At 38.6% G+C, this 23,072-nt stretch overlaps 1 protein-coding gene across 1 annotated transcript in view; it reads right to left on the bottom strand.

The window, feature by feature from the left end:
* The window catches only part of LAMA2 (laminin subunit alpha 2), a 575,531-nt gene that overhangs the window by 116,128 nt on the left and 436,331 nt on the right, over positions 1-23,072 (bottom strand). Inside the window, exons 33-35 of the mRNA XM_087444077.1 lie at positions 17,839-17,981; positions 14,413-14,511; positions 2,108-2,219 (exon numbers count right to left, since the gene is read on the bottom strand). Of these exons, the coding sequence (XP_087300203.1) occupies positions 2,108-2,219; positions 14,413-14,511; positions 17,839-17,981 (354 nt within the window). The remainder of the gene's footprint in view (positions 1-2,107; positions 2,220-14,412; positions 14,512-17,838; positions 17,982-23,072) is intronic.

The raw sequence follows: 23,072 nt of genomic DNA, 5'->3' as shown, positions 1-23,072 counted from the left end.
CGGTCTTCCTCAGCAAAAAGAGGAGGATTAGCATGGATGTTAGCTCAGGGCTGATCTTCCTCACAAAAAAAAAAAAAAAGAGGTATGACTTAAAATGGAAGATTGGATGAATAAGGTATTCCATCCATCTGAAAATAAAACTGAAACAGACAAATGCCAGGCTGAAGTATCCACTTTTCCTACAGTAATTTATTGTCACTAATAGAACCTAAAAGGACTGATGATTATCCCCATTATTGTAGTTTTGAGAGAGAAAAAAAGGGGGTGTTTATATCGTATTACCCACTTAAAGCTGTTGATGAGTTTCCTTTTCCTTTTTTTTAAAATCCACAACTACCAACTCTTGTGGTACAGATACACATCTCAGTCAAAATTTAGTTTAACTCTGGCATATTCAAGTCTAAATTTGCATGAAATTTTAACGGATTAATTCTGCCAAAGTTTTTTTATAAAGGGCTGTGGTGATCATCTTTGTTATCACTTATGTTAGTACCTGCTGGAAGATGAGAGTAGTGTTCACATTTTCCTCAGGTAAAGGACCACAGCTATCCCACTGGCACTTCATGTGAATTAGAAAAGGATGCCCCATCTGGACAGACCCTTGGACCATTTGACTGATGCATAATTTAGGGAATGGGAGACATTTTTGAGGATACATAACCCTTTTCTCTGGTGGATAGATTGTGGTTGGTGAGTGAAGCCTGGGTTAAATATCGTCTCCACTCTGCCCCCTGTTGGTCCTCTGTGCGATGTACAAATTGGGAGGTGGAGGGTGCAAGGTAGAGAACAAAGTAAGCAGTGCTGATACTGGCGTCTATTGGAAACAGGTATCAGCATTTATTCTTATGTACCAATGTTTGACTGAAATGATCAGAAGGAATTCCCAGAATAGGTTGCTGGGTGTTGAGTGTTTGAGACTTAGGTGGGAGGAAAAAAAAGTTCCTGGAATATTGAGTAGCACCTTCAGAGATCCAGGCAGAGGGAAATTACTCTCGCTGCAATGGGATTTTGGAGGGGCAGTGTAGAGGAGGTGGACACTTCAAGTAGTATCACTGGAAAATAATATCAGGGAAAGCACAACAATTTCATCTAGCAGAGGACAAACCACAATGAGTTAACTGAGATTTTCCTGGTAGGAGCAAGCTCTGCTTCAGATCTTGACGTGTGTGCCTCAGATTAAAACTCTGCTGCCTCTTGCAGTGGGGGAATCTTTGGGACTTTCTGCCTCTTCTTTGCTAGTGATTCCTAAGAATTACTTGTCAGGATCTGCCTTGAAGGTTTTCTCATGTCCTGATTTATCTGGCTATATTACAAAGCAAAATATCTAAAATGTATAACATTGTAGAGCAATAAAAATGTTTTTTTTAAAGCAAAAAAAAAAAAAAAAAAACCCTAAAATTTTTTCCTACTTTCTAAACATGCATGCATGTTTATTATATATTAATAGATGTTTAAGAACTAGTGGGGTTTTTCTGTATTATTGGTTTTCTTTAAGAGTTTCTTAGTCTGGGCTTTTGCCCCCAAATGGCTTCCACTTTGATTCTCAGTCAGATTGGTAGATGCCAAGAACTAACTCCTAGAGAACTGTGGACTAAAGCTAGTATAGCTCCTGGTAAGGTAGCACAACCGAATCCCAAGCAACAGATGATCGTTAAAAACCAGTACCAAGTAATTTAAAAGCCATTTTGAAAAATTAAGTACTGTTTTAAAGTACTGAGTAGAATGATAAAATTAGCTTTTTTGAAAATTAAAAATCTCTTATATAGTTTTGAATACAAACAACAGCAAAGCATAAGTTGCCCATTAGTTATTTAATCATAAAAAAGCCATTTCTCAAAAATTGGAGCATTCAAAAAGGATGCATTCAATTTACCACTATTCTGCACTCATAATTACCAATTCACTGATTGTTGTCACTAATTTAACACTGTAGGTTTTAGACTCTCAGCAGGTAATGCCCTTGAATATCTTGATCAAAATACTTTTTAAAACCCAACACTCAAATTTAGAATTGTCATCTCTTACTAGAGAAATTCCAGTCCTGTGTAATCCTTTTTCTATTTTTCTGTTGAGAGAAATAATGATTAAATTATGACTTTTCTAATACCTTCGGCATCCTGGGCAAGCTCCTTAATGAATTCTCTTAAAGAGCTTGCTCTGGCGTTGGTCCTCTCAGCATCCTGCCCAGTTTGCTCGCCATCTGCTGTCACTTTGGTAGCCTAATGATCCAAATTTGGGAAAAGCATAATTAATAGAGATGAAGCTACAGTTAGATAAGCTCCCACAGGCTACATTTTCTTTCAAATATTACTTTGGGCCAAAGACAATCGATGAATTATTGATCAGATGTACTGGAAATGACGCCCCGTGCTCAAGTATACAATTAAACTTTATTACTTCTTCCATTACATGGAAATCAGAGAGCCGTATTTGGTCTTTTTAAAACCCTCGTTATAAGCAATGGCACAGAAGAAGCGATAAAGCACAATTATTTTTGAAATATCTTTAAGGCACTGTTGCCAAAAGTCTTTAATGGATTCTTCAGCCTCCACACGCTGCAGTTTTGTCCATATTTTATTTACTGAAAAAGTGTGGGGTGTAGCAATGATCTCTTGAAGGAGGCACAGGCATTCTGTCTCAATAAACTTGATCCTATAGATTTGGTTTAGATCAATACGCTAATTAAAGAAACAAAGAAGGGGAAATGCTTAGCTACTAAGTAGTAAATGCTTGTTTTATAACACTTTAAAGATGCCAGTAAAACATTAAAGAAAATAAATGCTAACTTTTCCCATATGACATCACCAGAAAAGATGGCCATTAATTACAGAACCATACATCATTGTCAACAAAATAAAACAGAACCCCAGGACAGCCTCACCTCTTAAAGAGTATCCTCATACATTTTCACCTTTAGTCACATTGAAAATACCATTTGACACAATGGAATCCATTTAATATGTTCATAGTTAAGATATACCATATTTAGTCAAATAAAAATGGCTTGAGTAACATTAAAAGTTTCTTAAAAATACTACAAGGTTTGGAGCATAGTGCAATAGGTTTATATTTCATTTTTCTATGTGTATGCATATGCTAATAAATATGACTTCTTTTTTACTAAAAAGATAGGGATAATCTAACTACAGATAACGAATCAAAGAATCACAAACTGCCTCAATATAATTTGAATAAGGTCCAAGTTGGCAGAGTATTAACACTCTACAATCTTGGACAAGAGTGCCTGCATTCTAGACATGCCCAGAGAATCTCAATTTTTTAATATATAAGTGGATTTTAAATAGAACTTAAAATAGAACTAAATGTCTGGCCAACACAGAACATGGTAAAAGATGCTACAGGAATTTTACTGCATTTTTTTGATTTCCCAGGGCCCTGGGAGGTTTAATTCATGAAAGTTTTCAAGGTTTTGCATAAAAGGTAGAATATAAAGTCCAACAATTATCATCTAATTTCTCAACCTGCAAGTGTTACTATCACAAATAAAAGGAAGAAAGGATAAGAATTCATTGCAAGTTTTTAAAATTTCTCTTTAAAGTCTGCAGTATACATATACAATGATTTGGAGGGTGTTAATCAATGTATTAGAATGCTCTGAATTAACTCTTCTAAACTATTAATAATAGAATTATTTTCACTTTTAGATTCGAGGCTCAGATGGGTTAACTAACTTTTTACACATACACACCACACATACACACAACACATATAATTTTTTAAATGTTGCTTTTGAATTACTAAGGTCAACTGCTTCAGATGTTGGCTGTCTAAGTTTCTTTAGATGTTTGTCTAGTCTGGACTTGACTGTACTCTATGATATTGCTCCTATTTTCACGTATCACAGAACACGATATGTAATAAGGGCCTTGATCTCCATTGTGGTCATCTTTCAATATCTTATCTTAAGAATTAAAGTATCACCAGCACTAGTATCTCTTACTACACAGAAAACGTACATTATAATTTAAACTTAAAATTTATTTTTTGCTTTATCAGTATCTTATCTATATTACCATAAGATCATAATTTACATAAATATTCAGACCATCAAGCTTACCAATTTCTTGTTAATAGCTCAAAGCATCTAATTTTTTGGGAATAAATGTATATTGATACACTGTCCCTTTTAAATTCTAGAGGATCAAGATAGTATTCATTGCCTTGACCTATACTTATTAATTTATACAGTAGTGTGTAAGAGTCATCATTAACAAACTCAGTGCCAATTATATGAGTACTCCAATATTAAGATGTCAAGAATTCTAGATGACCCATGATCAGAAATAAGTTAAAAAAGTTATCACTAAGACCCCATGCAATCAACCTCCTCGACCTCCTTTTCTATGTGAAATATGCTAAACTCTTCCCTTCTTAGGGCCTCTGGTATCCTGTTGTCTTTGCCTGAGATGAATTTCTCCTCTATACTCTCAGTGACTGGATCCTTGTCATCCATCAGCTTTCAGTCTAATAAGCATCTCTTCTTGGTGTGGCCATTCCCAGGGCACCTCTCCAGGTTTCCACACTGCCTACAGCAGAACACTTCCTTCACAGCCCCGTGCATTTTAAACTTACTTATTTATGTGTTGGCTTACCTGTTTATTGGCTACCTCCCTGACAAAAGTAAGTGTTTTGCCATATCTATCTAATCTCCATCCTTGGGGGCTGGGGCTATGTCTTATCTCTTTTTATTCCTCAGCGTGTCAGTCATAGTCCCTGGCGAATTGTAGGGGGTCAAAGATGTTGGGTGATTGGCTGATATAATGATAATCAACCCAACTATCCCTTTGAAGTTCTAAAGCCTGTTGGAGGGAAAAAAATCTCTCTCCATATGCCTTACCAATACCATTGAAACTGGCCATACGCCTGGTGTTACGCTTGCCAGCGAATGTGGACGGCTGGGCAGTTTTCTTGGTGTTTCTCACAGCCTCATTGCAAGCTGCTGCTCGAAGCTGCAGCTCAGTGCTCAGGAGGAGAGCCAGGCCTCCAGTCTCCATCACTGCATTCTAGTCTCTGGCCTTATGGTAATTCAAAACTAGCCTGCGATGACACACCAACTACCATGCTGGTGCGGGCAGGGGTAGGGTTTGAGAGTGAGCAGGACTTTTTAGGGCCAGCACAGTGCTTATTGAGGAAAAAGATGGCCTTCCGTCTGCACAGATAGGAAGAGCTTCCTCTCTTGGCTGCACTCCAGGAGAGGAGATGTGAGGTTCCTGGCGCAAAAAGGCATCGACTTATTATGGTATTAGCACTCTAAAAGATGGGCCGCACAGTCAGGCTCAGCGGCACCCCAGACTCACATTTGTGTTCAGAAGGGCTTACAACACTCTTTGTGTCTCATTTACTCTGGTGAAAAGGTATGGAGAAGTTACGTGACTTATCTGAACTCATGCATGGAGGAAATTGGAGACAAAACACAAATTTTCTGTCTTATAGCTTCATATTCTGCCTGTATTAAACACTAACTTATGGTTGGCCAACATCCAGGAGAATACAGGAACAAGCTGAGCCTTCTGGGTGGGAGGAGGGACATCACTCCAGCTTATGTAGTAGTTCAAGTGCATAAGCTTTAGGTTTCAGCAAATTAGCGGATTTAAAAATCCATATCAGAACATCATATGGCTATTTTTAAAAATCATGTCTCATTACACAGTAATTAAGTTGAAGAGTAGCCCTTGTCAAAACCACCCATGAGAGACTCCATAAAAGAAGCCTATGACAAATGCACTGTCACCGATGGGGAGTGGTGACCGAGAGTGGGATCATTGTAAATGCGAAATTCACAAGAATCAGTTTCACCCAGGACAGGCTATTGATAATGTTCCAGATGAATGCTAAATATCACCTGATAGGAGCTATCTGTCTGATTCAGTTTGGCTCTTCCTGTATTTTATTAAATTATCATCCCCATCCTTTAGTCATCTCTCTCTTCTTCTCTTTGAGTATTTGACAAATGTCTTCTCATTTATCCTAATATGTTGTACAATCTTCCTTTCATTCTCTATCTTTGATTTTCTTATTTTTACATCCTCTTACCTCTGTTCTACAATCTTCCCAGTGTTCCTTTGTAAATGATATCTTACACAGTCCCTTCTACGGATGTCTCTTACCTCTGATTACCTTTATTTTACATTCAAGTTCACTCAACTAGGTAGTTTTTTCCTTTTATTTTTCTTCTTTATTTTTTGGAGTATTTATATCTAGGCAGCATGCATTATCATTAGGCGCACATTAATTTACTTCTGAACAATGTGGCTGTTACTTTCTTGCTTTAGCTCAACCAGTTCTCACTGTGCCTCTTGAAATCCGCACATAATTTTCTTGGTTGGATATTACTAGTGTCTTTCATTTTCTGCCTTCTTTATGTGAAAACTAGAATCTAATGGAGCAAATATAACTACTGAATAAACAACATTGCTTAGATGCTGTCCACCTTTGCATTTGCAGACTTACATGGTTTCCTGCTAAAATTAAATTTCAGATCCAATCATTTATATGATATTCTCAAGGGTCATCTTTAACCACTACCAGTTCCGTGTATCTAAGTGTCGGTGAAGGACTCCTCAGGCAAGCTTCTAGGACAGACAGCACACAAGGAAATAGACAGGGGCCAGCCAATTGACCCTGTGGAATGATAATAAGTCAGTTCCATGTGGAATTTCTCCCTAAATATTTCAGATGTCAATTTTGAAAGTTCCAAGCCAAACAAGTATGATTTGTTATACATTCTCTCTCTGTCTCTTTTAACATATAATAGCAGAAATAAAAAATATTGTTGGCGGGCTGGCCCCGTGGTTTAGTGGTTAAGTGCCCGTGCTCCGCTGCTGGCGGCCCAGGTTCGATCCTGGGCGCGAACCGACGCACCGCTTCTCCCGCCATGCTGAGGCCATGTCCCACATACAGCAACTAGAAGGATGTGCAGCTATGACCTACAACTATCTGCTGGGGCTTTGGGGGAAAAAATAAAATAAATAAAATTAAAAAAAAAATTAAAAAAAAATATTGTTGACAACGTAAACCTTTTAAAACTATATATAAGGCATTGTAAACATATAATATTGTTTGCACTTAAATCATTTAAAAACTGGTTTCATCATTTTGGAAATGCCTCATCTTCATTTAAATTTGATTTTCAATAAGCAATAAAAAGACAATGTAAATAAAGCTATATTTTGATATTTTATGTAGTTCAGTCTATTACATAGCATTCTCCCCTTATAGAATACAAACATTTAAGATGTTTATCAAAGAAAGCAAAATATCCAGCTCAATATAAATATATGTCTGACTTTAGTGCACTTTAGAGAAATTCAAAATCAGTGCTTATCGTGGGTTTCTTTACCTTTCATCTGATTGTTCAAATGCTATTATTTAAATTATTCACAATTAATTAGTTAAACACGTATTGACTGACCATCTACTATGTGCATGATATTGGCAAAACCATGGTGAGCAAAAAAAACCCCAAAAACAAAACACATTTCCTGCCCTTTGGAGATTATAGATTGGTGAGGTAGAGAGATATTTCTCATGATCATGAAAATAAATTTATAATCACAAACTGAAGAAAAAACACAGTGATATCAGTCAATTATAGGAGGAATCTCATCACACCTGGAATGTCACAGAGGCTCCCATAACGCAGTCTTCCATGAGCTGAAGTTGGAAGGTGATTGGAATTAAAAGAAGTTAAGATGTAGGAGGAAGCTATTTACTTTAAGGCTAAAGAAAGTATGTGTGGAAAGGCTCTGTGGTGGGACAAAGTGACTGAAGGATAGTACGGCTGGGTTGCAAATGGCCAAGGCCACAATTGGTGGGAGATGTGGCCAACGGGAGGATTGGGGCTTTATCCTAGGAGCAATGAAAAGTCAGGGGAAGAGTTTAAGCACTAGGGTGACATATTCAAATTTGGAAAAGCAAAAGTGCCTTCTGGCTATACTGTAGAGAACAGATTGGGAGGAGAACAAGAGTAAAAGCAGAAGGCCTAGCTGGAAAGCTAATGTGGCAATCCCAAACTACAGATTATGGAGATAGGACAAGAGTGGGGTAGTGGAGATGAGATCTATACTCAGAAGTAAAATCTGCTGCATTTAGTAATGGACTGGGTAGCGGGAAGACGATGAGGAAGAAAGAGACATCAGGGAGGATTTCTAGGTTTCTGGCTTATGTGTTCAGTGCCTGGGGGTCCAGAAGACCAGATTATGAAGAGGGAGAGATGGAGCTGGGGGCTTAAGCAGGAATCAGATCACAATGGGAGAGCATCACATGCCATCCTAGACGAAATGGAGAGCTGGTGTAGAATTTGAAGGAGGGGAGTAACAGGATCAGATCTGTGATTTAGAAAGTTCACTCTGCCATATGAATAATAATTGATTGAGGTTGGACAAGGCTTAGAAAGAGAGGTCATAGAAGGGAAACGAATTGGGTCAGAGGTGAACGAAAGGTTGGAGTGAAGGGCAACCTGTTCACTTCTATTTTGAGAGAATGGGTAAATATTGGAGGATAAGTCTCTGAAGTGCTCTAAATCAGAGAAAGTATGGATTTTAAGAGGAAGATGGTGAGTTTAGTTTGAGATGTCCAGTCGGTAGTTAGGTACATAGGACTGAAGCAGGAGAATGAAGTTTGCCTTGAAAATATAGATTTATTAATCATCAGCACATACATGCCAATTGAAGCCTACTGACTGGATGACTATTAAATCATTTCAGAGTGCTAGAGCTGGGAGGTCCCAGCGAGGCCTTCCATTCTGGCATGATGAGGGTTGTTATGCCTCAGACATGCCGACAGGCATGCCGCAGGAAAAAGGGCTCTGCATGCCAGATAATGTTACCGGGTCCTCCTCTCAGATGGGGAAGCAAAAGGGGATCATCAGCTTGGTTTTCTGGGCATCCCAGAGCTCCTCAAAACAGACCCAGTGAGAGGAAATGTGGACTGAGAACCGGACCCCAAGAAAATCAACTTTTAAGGCATGGGCAGAGGAAGAGCCTGAGAAGGAAAGGTCAGAGAATTAAGAAAGAAACAGAGAGAGGAGAGTACGTCAAGAAGGAAGGAAAGGGCACAAGTGGCAACTACTACAGGGAGTTCAAGTAAAATAAATTTTCCATTGGATTTAGTGAGCAACTTGTCATTGGGTATCTTGCAGAAATAGTTTTAGTAGCAGGCAGGGAGTGGAAATCCAGACTGCAGTGGGTAATAAGCGGACCTGTCTCCAAGTCTTTCAAAAACTTTGGCTGTGACACAAAGGAGGGAGCTAATGACAGTAGCTAAAGAAGTATATGAAGTCATCATCAAAAAGCATCTCAATATTCCACACATATTTTAGACAGTTTGAATATGCTAAATATGACTCCCATTTTCAAGGAACTTATATTCCAATGGAGAAATAAACTGGCAATAAATCAAAATACATGAAAAGAGATATCTGATTATGTAATATTTTGCTTATGTAATTTTTACACATTAACTAAATTATATAAAATACATGTTAAATGTTAGTTTTGGGGAGGATTATTATTCTCTTTACCAAGGGCTATTAGAGAACTAGATTGCTCCATTAAAAAACAAACACAAAATATATCAGCACTTGAAGGAAAGAGGGCAGATCTCACACCAGCTATGCAGGATGAGACTCGCCAAATGTTTTAACAAATCAAAAGAATGTATCAGTCGTAAAGAGACTGGTCAGCCAACGAAGCAGAGAAAAAGGAGCATCAAAAAGACTGGCTGTACCAGTGAAAGCACTTTCCAGAGGAAAGGGAGCTGGAGCCATCGGGTGACTATCAGCTCACAGTAGTTCTCAACCTTGGCTGACATCAGAATCAGCTGGAGAGTTCTTGGAAATCCCAGTGCTCATGCTGCACCTCAGACCAATTACATCACAGTCTTTGAGGTGGGACCTAGCACCAGGTAATTCCAATGTGCAGTCCTAGTTTAAGGCATTGTCTCCTCCAATGCAGCCACGGATAATAGGAAGCCATGGCCACTGCACTTCTCATACTCTGGTCCCAATGGCTGGATCATTCATGGCTGGAGCTAAAGGTACTGGTGATCTCAGCCTAATGTTATTGGATATTTAAGTCATCTAGCCCTCTAGTTATGACCCCAAGTATATCCATTCACCTTCTGATTATCATCAGGTTGACCACAGGGAAACAAAGAATTGATCATGTTGACTTGAGTATTTAAGGTCTCCATGATAGGTATGTTTCTAATGATAAATGTGGTAGGCACAAGTTTAATTAACAAGTGAGGATTCCCATTTCCTGCCATCCTCACTTCATGCAGGAGATCTTTGCTTTCAGTAGTCTTATTTCTAGGCTTTTTATGTTACAAAACCTGAAGAATGGCAGATAAAAATGGTATTGGAGTGTGGAAAGGAGGAAAAAGAGTAACTTTACAGTGGAGAAGTGTGGCAAACACTCCCCCAGCCAGATGACCAACATCAAGATCAACAGTAATAAGACATATTGGGTGCATAGGTTCTTAATATGATGTGATAAAAGTGATACTTAACCTCTGTGGTGTTTCCCATAAAAACCCATAACTCCAATCTAATCATGAGAAAAACACGAGAAAATCTCAACTAAAAGACATCCTACAAAATACATGAACTTGTCAAAACTGTCAAAAATCATCAAAAACAGGAAGAGTCTGAGAAATTGTCACAGTCCAGAGAACACCGCCTAAGAAGGCATGATGACCAAACGTAATGTAGTATTCTGTATGGAATCCTGGAACAATAGAAGGACATTAAGTAAAAATTGAAGAAATATGAATAAAGCATAGTCTTTAGTTAATAATAGTAAATCAATGTTACTTCATTAGTTGCATCAGATATGCAGTACCAAGATATTAACAGTAGGGGAAACTGGGTATGGAGTATTTGAGAAAACTCTGTACTGTCTTTGCAACTTTTCTGTAAATCTACAACTATTCTTTAAAAAAAAGTTTATTTAAAAAATAATATTGGAATTAACTCAAAATGGGTCATAGGCCTAAAAGTAAAATGCAAAACTATAAAATCCTAGATAATAACACAGGAGAAAATCTAGATGACTTTGGGTAAAGTGATGACTTTTTAGATACAACACCAAAGGGACAAGCCATGAAAGAAATAACTGACAAGCTGAACTTCGTTAAAATTACAAACTTCTGTTCTGTGAAAGACACTGTCAAGAGAATGAGAAAGCAAGCCACAGACTGGGAGAAAGTATTTGTAAAAGACACATCCGATAAAGGACTCTTACCAAAAATATACAAGAAACTCTTAAAACTCAATAACAGGAAAACAAACAACCCAATCAAAAAATGAGAAAAGACTTGTCAGTCCATTCAGGCTGCTATAACAAAATACCACAATTAGATTGCTTATATAAACAGAAATTTATTTCTTGTAGTTCTGGAGGCTGGGCAGTACAAGATCAAGTCCCCAGCAGATTCGCTGTCTAGTGAGAACCTGCTTCCTGGTTCATAAACAGCATCTTTTCACTGTGTCCTCACATGACAAGGAAGGGGCAAAGGATCTCTCCACGGTCCCTTTTATAAGGGCACTAATTCCATTCATGAGGGCTCTGCCTTCATGACCTAGTCACCTCCCAAAGGCCTCACCTTCTAATATCATCGCCGTGGGGGTTAGGATTTCAACACAGGAATTTTGGCGGGGACACAAACATTCAGTCCTGAACAGACATCTCAGTGAAGAAGACATACAGATGGCAAATAAGCATTTAAAAAGATGTTTTATATCATATGTCATTAGGGAATTATAAATTAAAACAACAATGAGATTGCTGTACACACCTATTAGAATGACCAACATTCAAAACACTGGCAATACCAAATGCTGGTGGGGATGTGGAGCAACAGGAACTCTCATTCATTGCTGGTGGGAATGCAAAATGGTACAGCCATTTTGGAAGACAGTGTGGTGATTTCTTACAAAACTAAACATATTCTTACTATATGAGCCAGCAATTGTGTTCCTTGGTAGGTACCTAAATGAGTTGAAAACTTATGTCCACACAAAAACCTGCACATGAATGTTTCTAGAAGTTTTATTCATATTGCCAAAACTTGGAAGCAACCAAAATGTCTTTCAGTAGGTGAATGGGTAAATAAACTGCGGTACATCCAGAAAATGGAATATTATTCAGTGTTGAAAAGAAAAGAGCTATTAAGCCATGAACAGACATGGAGGAACCTTGAATGTGTATTACTGAGTGAAAGAAGCCAACTTGAAAAGGCTACATACTGTATGATTCCAACCCTACAACATTCTGGAAAAGGCAAAACTATGGAAACAGTAAAAAGATCAGCAGTTGCCAGGGGTCTGGGAAGAGGGAGGGATGAATAGGTGGGGCACAGAGGATTTTTAGGGTAATAAAACTACTCTTTATGGTATTATAATGGTGGAGACATTTCATTAAACATTTGTCCAAACCCACAGAATGTACAACACCAAGAGTGAATCCTAATGTAAACTATGGACTTTGAGTGATAATGATGTGACAACATAGGTTCATCTACTGTAACAAATGTACCACTGTGGTAGGGGATGTTGATAATGGGGGGGGGTATGCTTGTGTAGAGGCAGGAGGTAAATGGCGACTGTCCGTATTTTTCAATCGATTTTGCTTTGACCCTTAAACTTCTCTAAAATATGAAGTCTATTTTGAAAAATTTAGCATGGGAGAGTCTGCTGGAAAGATAAAGGGATATAAACTAGGACATAATAAAGACTTGACTCTCCTAATGAAATATTTCTCTTGTCTCTAGACTCAGGTCACTAGGCTATAATCAGCCCAATGAGGGTAATGACTGTGTTAGCTTTGATTATCCCTCTATCCCACTGTCTGTCATTCTGTCACAGTGCCTAGAATATGGTAGACTCCCAGTAAGTATTAACTGAATGAATGAACTAATGAATGAATGAAATGCCACCAGTTCCATGGAATTTTCCCTAATTACCCTTAACAAGATTAAATTATTCCATAGGTATATATTTCTCAGGTATATTTCTTGTTCCTTTATTTCATGTTGTATTATATATTTGTATGCAGTTGTCCCTCCACACACCTAAATGCTTACACACACACACACACACACACACAGTTGGAAGCTCCTTGAAGACAGAGATTGAGCCTCATTTATATCTTTCATCCACCAGCACGTAGCTTGGGCTCTGTACGTGGTGAATACTCCCAAGCTCATGTTGAATTGATCCATTCAAATTTACTCTGCTATGATCTGTTTAAAATTCCTTATTTAGTTATATTCATGTAACCAATACAAAATTATTACATATTAAATTAATATGAGATAATATGCCCATTAATCTAATTAGTGTCTAACTACATTTGGCAAGAAACTCTACTCTGTATCTCTACATTCTACAATGCTGGTATGAGATTCTGAAAAAGTGTTTAGGATGCTATTATAACAGCAGGGCCGTGGTGAATCTCTATGTGCTGAGAAGCCCATTGGATTTTCCTGTGGAAAATTCTCCTAAATCAGCAGCAGGTTAGGTCTAACTAGTACCAGGCCAGTTGGACTCTGGAGACTGGGTCCTACGTAGGTCCCTGAGTTTAGTGAATTGTGTGGCCATTGTTAATTCATATCACTGTCATGGCCTGAGGTATCACTTCTTTAAAAAAATGGACTAGATTAATCTGTAAGAACCTTCTAACTCCAATATTCTTTGTCATTTAAAGCTCTTAGACAGTCAAACTGGATTCCTAAATTACAGGCCAGTTTTCCTGTTCATGCGCTTTTCTGGCCACAAGATGGCGGACTTTATGTTGTTTTCTTCACTCTAACAACAAAAAGAACGTTAACCCCCTTGCAGTTTTGAAAGTTGAAAACTCCCAATTCCTTAAAAAGTCTGATCAATGCAACATGAGCTTTACATTCTAACTTTCAAAAGTATCTTAAACGCTTTGGATTTTCACAGTAAAGAAGATTTTCTCGTTTGTGTAGGAATACTGATTTAGACTGTATTTCTATACAAATGTAAAAATCCCACGATGAGATCAAAGAGATTACAAGTATTTTCATTCATTTTTCTTTTTCTTTACATAGTCAAAGACAGTGCTTTTGGAATTCAGAATTGATAAAAACTTTCGTGGAAGCTTACTGCATAGAGTTTTCAAAAATATACTGTCATTCTGGTATTTTCGGTTATTGTTCTTGAAACTTCCTAAGTATCTCAACGTTTCTTTGTGCTACTGGGTTCTAGGATTTTATTGGAGGCAGAAGTAGCAAGTCAAAAATATATCTATTTCATGCACCAAATTGAGAATTAGGAAGAACAAGATTTGCATTTCAGAAATTTGAAGTAATTTTCCCTAATTTACATGATTATCCGCTTTAAGAAGATTCATGATTTTGCCAACTTACCCTGGTCAGAAGCTCATTCATTTCTGTCACGAGTGTGTTCAGATTGCCCTCTGCCAACTGAATGAGCCTCTCTGGGGCCCTCTGGGGTGACAGCAAATGCTGAAAAAGATTTCATTCCACATACATTTTAGTCAATGGTCTTGCAGTGATTGTGGACTTGAACACTTAACAGAACTCAGTTTTCCTTTATATGCAAAGAAGTTAGCCTTCTCATCTTCAAAGAAAAAAAAAACTATTTCAATGGGGCACTTACACACAAAGTGCTGTGCGGAATATTCTGGTAAATACAAATTGCATAATTTATTGAGAAATTACTGTATGCCAGGTCTTTTTGTTTTGTTTTTTCATTTAATTCTCACAACTCTGTGAGGAAAATGTTATTCCATTTTGTGTATGAGGAAATGGTGGCTTGAAAAGAGTTAAAAAGTCACACAAGATCACATGGCCAGCAGAGGTAGAGTCAAGATGAACTCTGTCTGATTCTTTAAGGCTCCGATCTCAATCAACAGAGATACAGTTTACAGGAAAGAAAGAGGGCAGGAGCCCTTGACACAGGGACCCGGCCGGGCACTAACCGACTGGCCTGTTGGTTGGAGCTGGCCTGGCACCCACAGCCATGCCATAGACTTCTCCTCCTAAACATCATCAGTCTCACAGAACACTGACAGTAGACAGGGTCTCTCTGTGACAGTGACAAGTGAAACAAAAAATGAAACCACTCCATAACCTTGTCTAAGCACAGACAAAACCATGGTCTCTGTGCAGACCACAAAAGTACCCCAAATCCCATTTCCCGGCTAATATGAGTGAGCACTGCCTCCTTACTAATCACGGCCTTAGCCTTCCTTTGTTCTTCCCTCCTTTCAGGTAAGATTCACTAAAATACTCAGTTACAGAATTACTCCCACTTCCTAGTAGGACTCAACCCAGAGCAAACCCCTGCTTCCTTGGAACCTGCCCCCAAATCACCTACCACAACCCCCAAAACATAAACTATTCCTAATACCCTCTTATTGAGACACCCCAAAATTCCCCACAGTGTGCAGTATCTTTTGTTGTAATGAGTTAATATACCCAACTTTGTTCCACCGCATGTGTGTTCCTGGTGGTCTCTGGCTAGACTCAGGGGAGCACTGACACAGTTAAAGGAAGTGGAGAGAACAATTAAATACCTTGCTTAAGGTTTCAGAATGTCAAAATGAGATCCCAAGTATCCAGATATCAAACAAATTATGGAAGAAGAACACAAATACAGAATCAAGCAAGATTAGAATTTAAGAAAAATCCAGGTCCTTTTGACCAACTCCCAGCCAAAAGGAGGCAGACTACTCAACCTGCTGGCTTAGAATATGTCCACAGATAGAATCTCTTCTACAGGGCCCTTCAGAACTTCATCCACTGCTTAAGTATTATTTTAAACATTTTCTATGTCCTACTGAAGTATTTGTTTTTCTAGTTTAATTTCCTCTCTTTGTATTCCCTCCATGTATAAGGAAAATAACCGCTCAGCATCTTCCTTATTAAACCTCTTCACATTCCTGAATACCGGGCCTACGAGGTAAACTCAGGTTCCTCTGCCTGGTTTTCAAGGTTGTCCTTCATGTCACCCTGTCCCACTCAAGTCCCCAGTCTTATCTTTCACTAGCAGGCCTGACTTCTAATGTCTGCCAGACAGGCCTTGCTAAGACACACCTCTGCCTCTGCTCACATGGCAAGAGTACGTATGAGCCGAGAGTCACAGAGACCTCATCACTGGTGGGCTGGGTCCTCCCAGGCAAGATATTTTCTCTCTCTCAGCTTTGTAAATGTGGTTTCATTTTCACAGGCCCTAAATTTGTACTGCCTCTATTCAAATCCCAGCTCTACACCTAGTAGCCATGTGACCTTTTGTCTCACAGGCAACTTTTCTGTGCCTCAGTTTCCCTATCTGAAAAAAATGTAGATGATACCGTACTTCTATCTACTTCTTGAAGTTTCTATAAGACTTATGCATGATAATTCACGTAAGACTTTAGTCAATGGCCCAGCACAGAGTTACTTGTCAGTAAATGTTAATTATTCTTGCTATCATCATTACTGGTTTCTTCTTTGGAAAATAAGGTAATAATACTTACCTTCAAGGCTATGGTCTAGATTAAAGAATATATTTCCTAGAAGAATGTCTGCCAATGCCTAGTCAATAATCTTAGATTTCTTCCTCCAGTCCTCACCAGTATTTCTCCGCCTGTTAAAATTGTGTCTGTCCTTCAAATTTCAACGCAAATTACACTCTCATTACTGATGCATTCCCTGGTTACTTGGAATCTTACCTGTTTCTCCAATCTTTGTATTTTATTATACGTCAAATTTCTATAAAGCACATGGCAATTAAGTGTTTTTGTGAATGGTTTAATTATTTTTTTAACCACATAGACATTAAGCTCCCTGAGGGTAGAGACTACATTGTAGGAGTCATGAACCCCTCAGGGAACTAAGTGCAATACTGGGGCATTCCAGAAATTCTCAATAAATATCTGATAGTTGATCGACAGTGGATATCAATCTTTCCCCTTTCATCTTTTTTCATCAGATGAAACCCCAATTTCCTTAACATTTCCTCCTATCTCATGAACTACCAAAAGCTTTAGCAATGTTTTAGAATAGTGTTTCTCAAATTAGTTCTTACTGAAGTTTTTTCAAAGGTCTACTGTTCTTTAGTGCAAAATTTTAATCTTGCATTTTCATTTTGACAGGAACTTAAATGTTAATGCAAGCATGTCTGGAACCCAGGCTGGGGCACCTGAGAGAGGAATATGACCACTGGATCTCAGCACCTACAAGTGCATGTGTGTTTGATCATATGGCAGATTGAGCACATAAATCATGCAAACTTGTCGAGTGATGCCAAATGTCGTGTCGGGACTCCTTGCAAGGAGCTCTCTGGTTCCGATTGTGGAAGGGCAGGAGAAATGAGCTACCACATGTAACACACTGATGCAAGAGCCCGCGGGGAAGGAGTCAGGATCATATTCTTGTGGCAAGTAGCAATTTGCTTTCAGCAAAAATCATCTGTTATTTTATATTAACGTTTTTAATTTGAATTTTATTGGTTTTTAGGCTTTTGTAAGGATTAATTTGTTCTGATTTTATAGAGCTATAAGTATACAGAGTTCATACCTGATTTTATGTGTGCACATATTTAAGTAGCATAATAAAATTGATTTAGACCAAACAGAGGGGTGCATAAGCCTCTTTTCTCTTACTAGCAATTTGTATGTTATAATTCTCAAGTCTGAAAAACACTGGTTTAGAAAGTCTCTGAATTTCCCTAATGGCTGCTTATCTTGATTTGGGGCAATGGGAACAGCATTTACCAGTTATGGCCACGACCCCTTGGGGAGTTTCTGTTATCTTTTCCCGGCTCTTGCTGTTGCCGCTCCAACCTACCTTCAGTTCCTGAGTCACATTTTCAAGACCATACAGGGTTTTATATGGAGCAGGCAGCGGGCCAGTGAGGTTCATGCTCATGGCCATCTGCTCCAGGCGAGCCAAGTCACCGAGAAGAAGGCCCGTGCATTCATCGCCACAGACTGTGAAACAGAAACGACAAAAAATATTTACTTCTGCTAAGCATCCCAGGCAGATGTTCAAAGATTTCAGCTATAAAATATTTTATGGCCCGAGTATAATTCTGTGAAAGATGATGCTACTCATCTCAGATAATTAACGCTTTCGAATGGATGACAGCTGAAAAAATATGAAAAGAACAACAAAAAAGCAGACATGCCTGTCACCCAGAACCTGAAATATGGATGATGATATAAACAAGGAACGAAAGAGGAGGAGCCGATGAATTTGGGGGAAATGAGTATATCGCAAAAGTCTTAAAGGAGAGGTAAGACATAGAATATAACATTATAAATGCCCCAGAAATTCCAACATGAGCAACCTAGAGGATATCTTAGTTAGGGCATAAAACATATTCCAGAGTCTAAAAATGTACGCAACTGTGCTGTGCCACTTTGCACTGTAGAGAATCTACAGCATTGGGCCTCCACATACATTATGTATGACATATCCAAAAACTGTAACTTTTTAGCTTGACATCTATTGAGAAGAATTATTTTTTTAAAAGTCAAAAGAAAGAACTTTTCGTTTTATAAATTGGGTTCTTTTCCTCATGATGATATTATTTGTTTACTTATTTACTTGCCAACTCTTTCTCTTCAGTCTTTTAACACATTAGCACCCCTGATTAGATGCAGTCCCACAAATTCCTGCTTTCATGATTAACCTAACCCTGTCTTGTGGATAAATCATTGCCAATGGCCAGGACAACTTTATTCTTTAAGTAGCTAAGAATGCTGATGTTCTACTTACATTCTTTCCAATGATTAGAAAGGACTGTTGGAATTTGCTGGTGGTGGAGGGGGCTGGTGGTAGAATTGGTGGAGAGAAAAAATGGATTGTTGTCTCTTCATTATCAAATTAATCTCAAAAATAGTACTGTTTCTAAAATTAAAATATATTGATTCTTTTGGAGGATTTAAAAAATATACATATCCAGTTTGAAGTTTTTAGTTAAAAAAACTTTTTTTTTACTCTTTGCATCAGAGTAATGATGTGTGGCTTCTCCATGCCAAGGAGTATGTACTATCATATTTACAATAGCATTCATGTATGCAGTTATAATTTCTAGCTTACATTCTGCAGATAGAGGTATTAAAACTGTACACATGTTAAAAGAGAGGAAAATACAGAACATGGAAAATACAGAGATTTGAAGCAGCTTTGGATCATGCCCAAAATTGGCAAGAATTCAATTAGTTCTCTAAACAGCACTCCCCTGAGCTGCCTAATGGAGAGAAAACCATTAACTGAGGCTTGTAAACAAAGGGAAGTAGTATAGAGGGTGAGTTTTTGATAGGACAGCAGTTAGAGGGGAGTTACTGTACCCCTTCAGAGGGAATAAACTGCCCCAGCAGGGCTTTTAATACATCAGCTCTTTGCAGGTGACACCTGCCACTGTAGAGCGTCCCCTGCAGGGGCTCTGCAAGCTCCTGGCGCCTTACACGCTGAGTGAACAAACAGACTTTGGAAGCAGGAGCTGAAGTTTAGAACTAGAGCTGTATCTCTTCCTCTTCTAACCAGAATGGAAGAGGATTCGCTCTGCATGGAAATCGCGTCAAAGGAAGAAAGCATTGTGGCTTCATACCCTCAGTTCAATGCAAGTGCTTGAGAAGCTTCAACAGACCTGTCTCCATGAAACAGTTACAGCAAACACAACCTGGAACACAATTAGGTGCCAAGTTGACTATGTTTAAACACCAAGACACAGTCTGGTTCTCCAACTCTAGTGGGTCTCGGAATCACCTGAAGGACTTTCTTAAATCACAGAAGGGTGGGCCTTACCTTCCGTGTTTCTGATTCAAGAGGTGAGTGAAACTCCTAGTTTCTGATTCTCTGATCGAGAATGTGCTATTCTAACAAGCTTCCAGGTGAATACTGATAATTCTGGTCTGTGTACTACATTTTGAGTAGCAACCAGGTGGGCAGCATCACCTGGGGGCTAACTAGAAATGCAAAATCTTGGGCCCACCCCAGATCTAGTTAACTAGAATCTGCGTTTTAGAAAGAGTCCCATGTGATCCACGCACGTTAATGTTTGAAAAGCACTGCTGTAGGTCAGTGGTTCTCAATTTTGGCTGCATACTGGAATCATATGGGGATTTATAAAATACTGATACCCAGATGCTTCCCTTCCCCACCTCCAGAGAATCTGATTACATGGCTCTGTGGTAAGCCCCAGGCATCAGTATTTTTAAAGGATTCTAGATGATCCTATCATGCAGCCAGGGTTTAGAACCACTGGACCAGACGATAAAATTGAGGGATGCTCAGTCCTACAGGAAGCAAGAGTTTGGAAGATGTCATCTTGCTTACTGTCTCCTCTGCCTAGAACACTCCTCCCTCCACCTTTCCTTTTGTGGCTTCTGGATGTTCAGGTCAAGTCCTCAACTGTTACTTCCTTGGAAGGGAAGGCCATTATGACTCTGAAATTACTGTCCCCACCAGTCACTACTGCATTCCTTTTGTCTTGTTATCTCAACACTCATCCACATATGGCCTATTTTATTACCTTATTTATTTATTTATATTGTTTCTTTCTCACCAGAGAAGGGATTCTAATCACCTTTGGTCACAGTGCCTAGAAAAGTGTCTTGCGCATAGTAAATAATCAATAAATATTTGTTTACTACTATCTTTGTGAAAGAAGAGAAAAAAATATTTTGGAGAAGATCATGGAGTTAGAAGGAGAGGACTGAGAGAGAGAGAGAGATTGGCCAAATAAGAAAGGTCTGAATGTGAGAACCTGATATGTGATAGAAAATGGAGAACCACACAGATGTGTGAAGAACAGGAGAATAGCACAAAAACAATGGTTAGAGAGAGAAAATTGCCTTGTGATTAGAGAGGCAGAGACTGACTAATGCCAAGGAGATGACTATTATGATACCTGCAGGAGGTAATTCAGTTTTAACCCGGGAAAGAGTTATTGCAATGCAGGGATGGAGGGGAAGAAAAGAGATACATAACATTATCAAGAAAGAAACAACTAGGATGAGTTACTGACCAGATAAAGGCAGTGTTCGTTTCTGGGGTGGATTAAAAATGGTTACCATCTCTTTGCTGCTCCCCCCATTAAGAGGTAGAGTGTATTTCCCTCCCCTTGAGTCTGGGCTGACACAGAGAGTGTCAGAGGGACACTGTGTGACTCTTGAGCCTCAGCTTCAAGGGGTTTTGTAGTTTCTGGTTCCACATTCTTGGAACCCCGCTGTCTTGTGAACAATCCCAGGCTAGCCTCCTTGAGCAAGAGAGGCAACATGAGTGAGAGAAAGGCAAGCCCGACCATTCCAGCCGAGCCCCTATCATGTGAACGAGGCCACCTGGGACGCCCCAGGCATGATAGCAAAAGAACTATCCAATGGAGCCCAGTCCAAATTGCCAACCTACAGAATCTTGAGGACATATACAGTCGTTTTTTTAAGCTATTGAATTTTGGAGTGGCAGCAATAGACAACTGAGATACTTTCCCAAGTTTTGTATCTGAGGTTTAGAGTGTGGATTCAGATCAGAGACTTACAAGTTGCAATTCATAGGTTAAAAACAAGTATTAGTAACAATTCTTAATTTTATTAAAAGTTATGAAGAATATGTTGGTTCCTTCTCCACTAAGTCCAAGTTCATTATTGTTTCCAAAGTTCCATTCAGCTTCTAGTGAAGCTGTATTTTGGGCAGATGTTCTCAAGATGTAAGCAAGCAATATGTTCTTTTTTCACTTTCAAGATCTCAAAAGATACTTGATAACATGACGTCTCACCATGCTTTTTAGGGCAGTATGTTCTTCAGGAATCCTTTGCTAGCCCTTTCTCTAATTGTTTATAATTTATAACCTACCTATTTCCAAGCCAGGAATTGAGACTGCTCATTGATAATGGTATGGCTGGAGGCTCCTTACTGATGGTTCCAGAAATTTCCAGGGAAAAGTTTTCTCAGTTTTTACTTCATACAAGAATAAATCAGGGACTGGAATGCAAAACTAGGTCTGATTTAGTATAATATACTACAGAGTAAATTGGTGAGCTAGAATGCCAAGAGGCATGAGGAATACTGATTTTTCTCTCATTTATTCTACCCCCTGCCCATCTGTTTTGGCTCCTCATCTTCAGTTGCTGAAATGAAAATGTATTTAATTGCTCTTTCAAGGACTCATACATTCCATTTTATGTCTCTGTGTCCAAAGGTCTACTATTATCCCATGTCTTATGGTCTCTGTATTTGCTTTTTGGGGAACAAAGTACAAGCACATTTCCATAAGTGGAAGGTAAGTTTTATGGTATGCTCCAAGTAATATACTAACATCTGTCCAAATGAGTCAGAAAGACTTATGAATATCACAGCCATGGGGATTTTTCAAAGCTTCTGTATAAGTCTAGTTCATGCAGTTATAAGATAAACACATGGGGGAAATGTGCCCTCTACATAATGGTTTGCTATTTTATTCTGACACAAAATATTTTTGTTACACCACAAGCTACTTTTATTTGCCCTCAAAAAGTCTGAAATGTCTGGCAGCAAACACTGAGAACAGGCTGTAAATTAAAACCACATTTAATTCACTATGATAGGGAAGATTTGAAGAGTTTATAGAGACATGGAATATCCACATTATGTAAACAATTGTTCTTTGATTAGGGTGCAATAACTGCTCAGCATAAATTAACACCTATCTTATGATCAGGACCCCAAAAAGAACCCCTCCAAACCATTCTATTCAGCAATAGAGATAAGGTTATAAAGTGAGATCCTGCCTAAAATACATGGGAGCAAAAGCAAATATTTCAAGACTGTGATTATATTTTACATGACTAAATGTTTCTGAGGCTTTGCCTATAAAAGCGTCAGGATAAATTTGTGTCTAATATTAACAAATGCAGTACTAAATTCAGATCATAATAGCTGGGCACATGTAAGGGGCAAATCATGCAGCCGAGATTACAGAGCTTTCTGTTAGCAATTAGTACAAAATACTGCATTTCTACCAGAGTCCCCCATGCATAATAACTCCTGGCTTCCTGTCACAAAAAATTCACACACTGCATCCAAACCAAAGGAGCTGA

Source organism: Ceratotherium simum, chromosome 19 (genome assembly GCF_057802395.1).
Source record: "Ceratotherium simum simum isolate JZ-2026a chromosome 19, ASM5780239v1, whole genome shotgun sequence".
Lineage (NCBI taxonomy): Eukaryota > Metazoa > Chordata > Mammalia > Perissodactyla > Rhinocerotidae > Ceratotherium > Ceratotherium simum.
The sequence above is the reverse complement of the archived record's forward strand: the minus strand, read 5'-3'. Positions and strand labels throughout refer to the sequence as shown.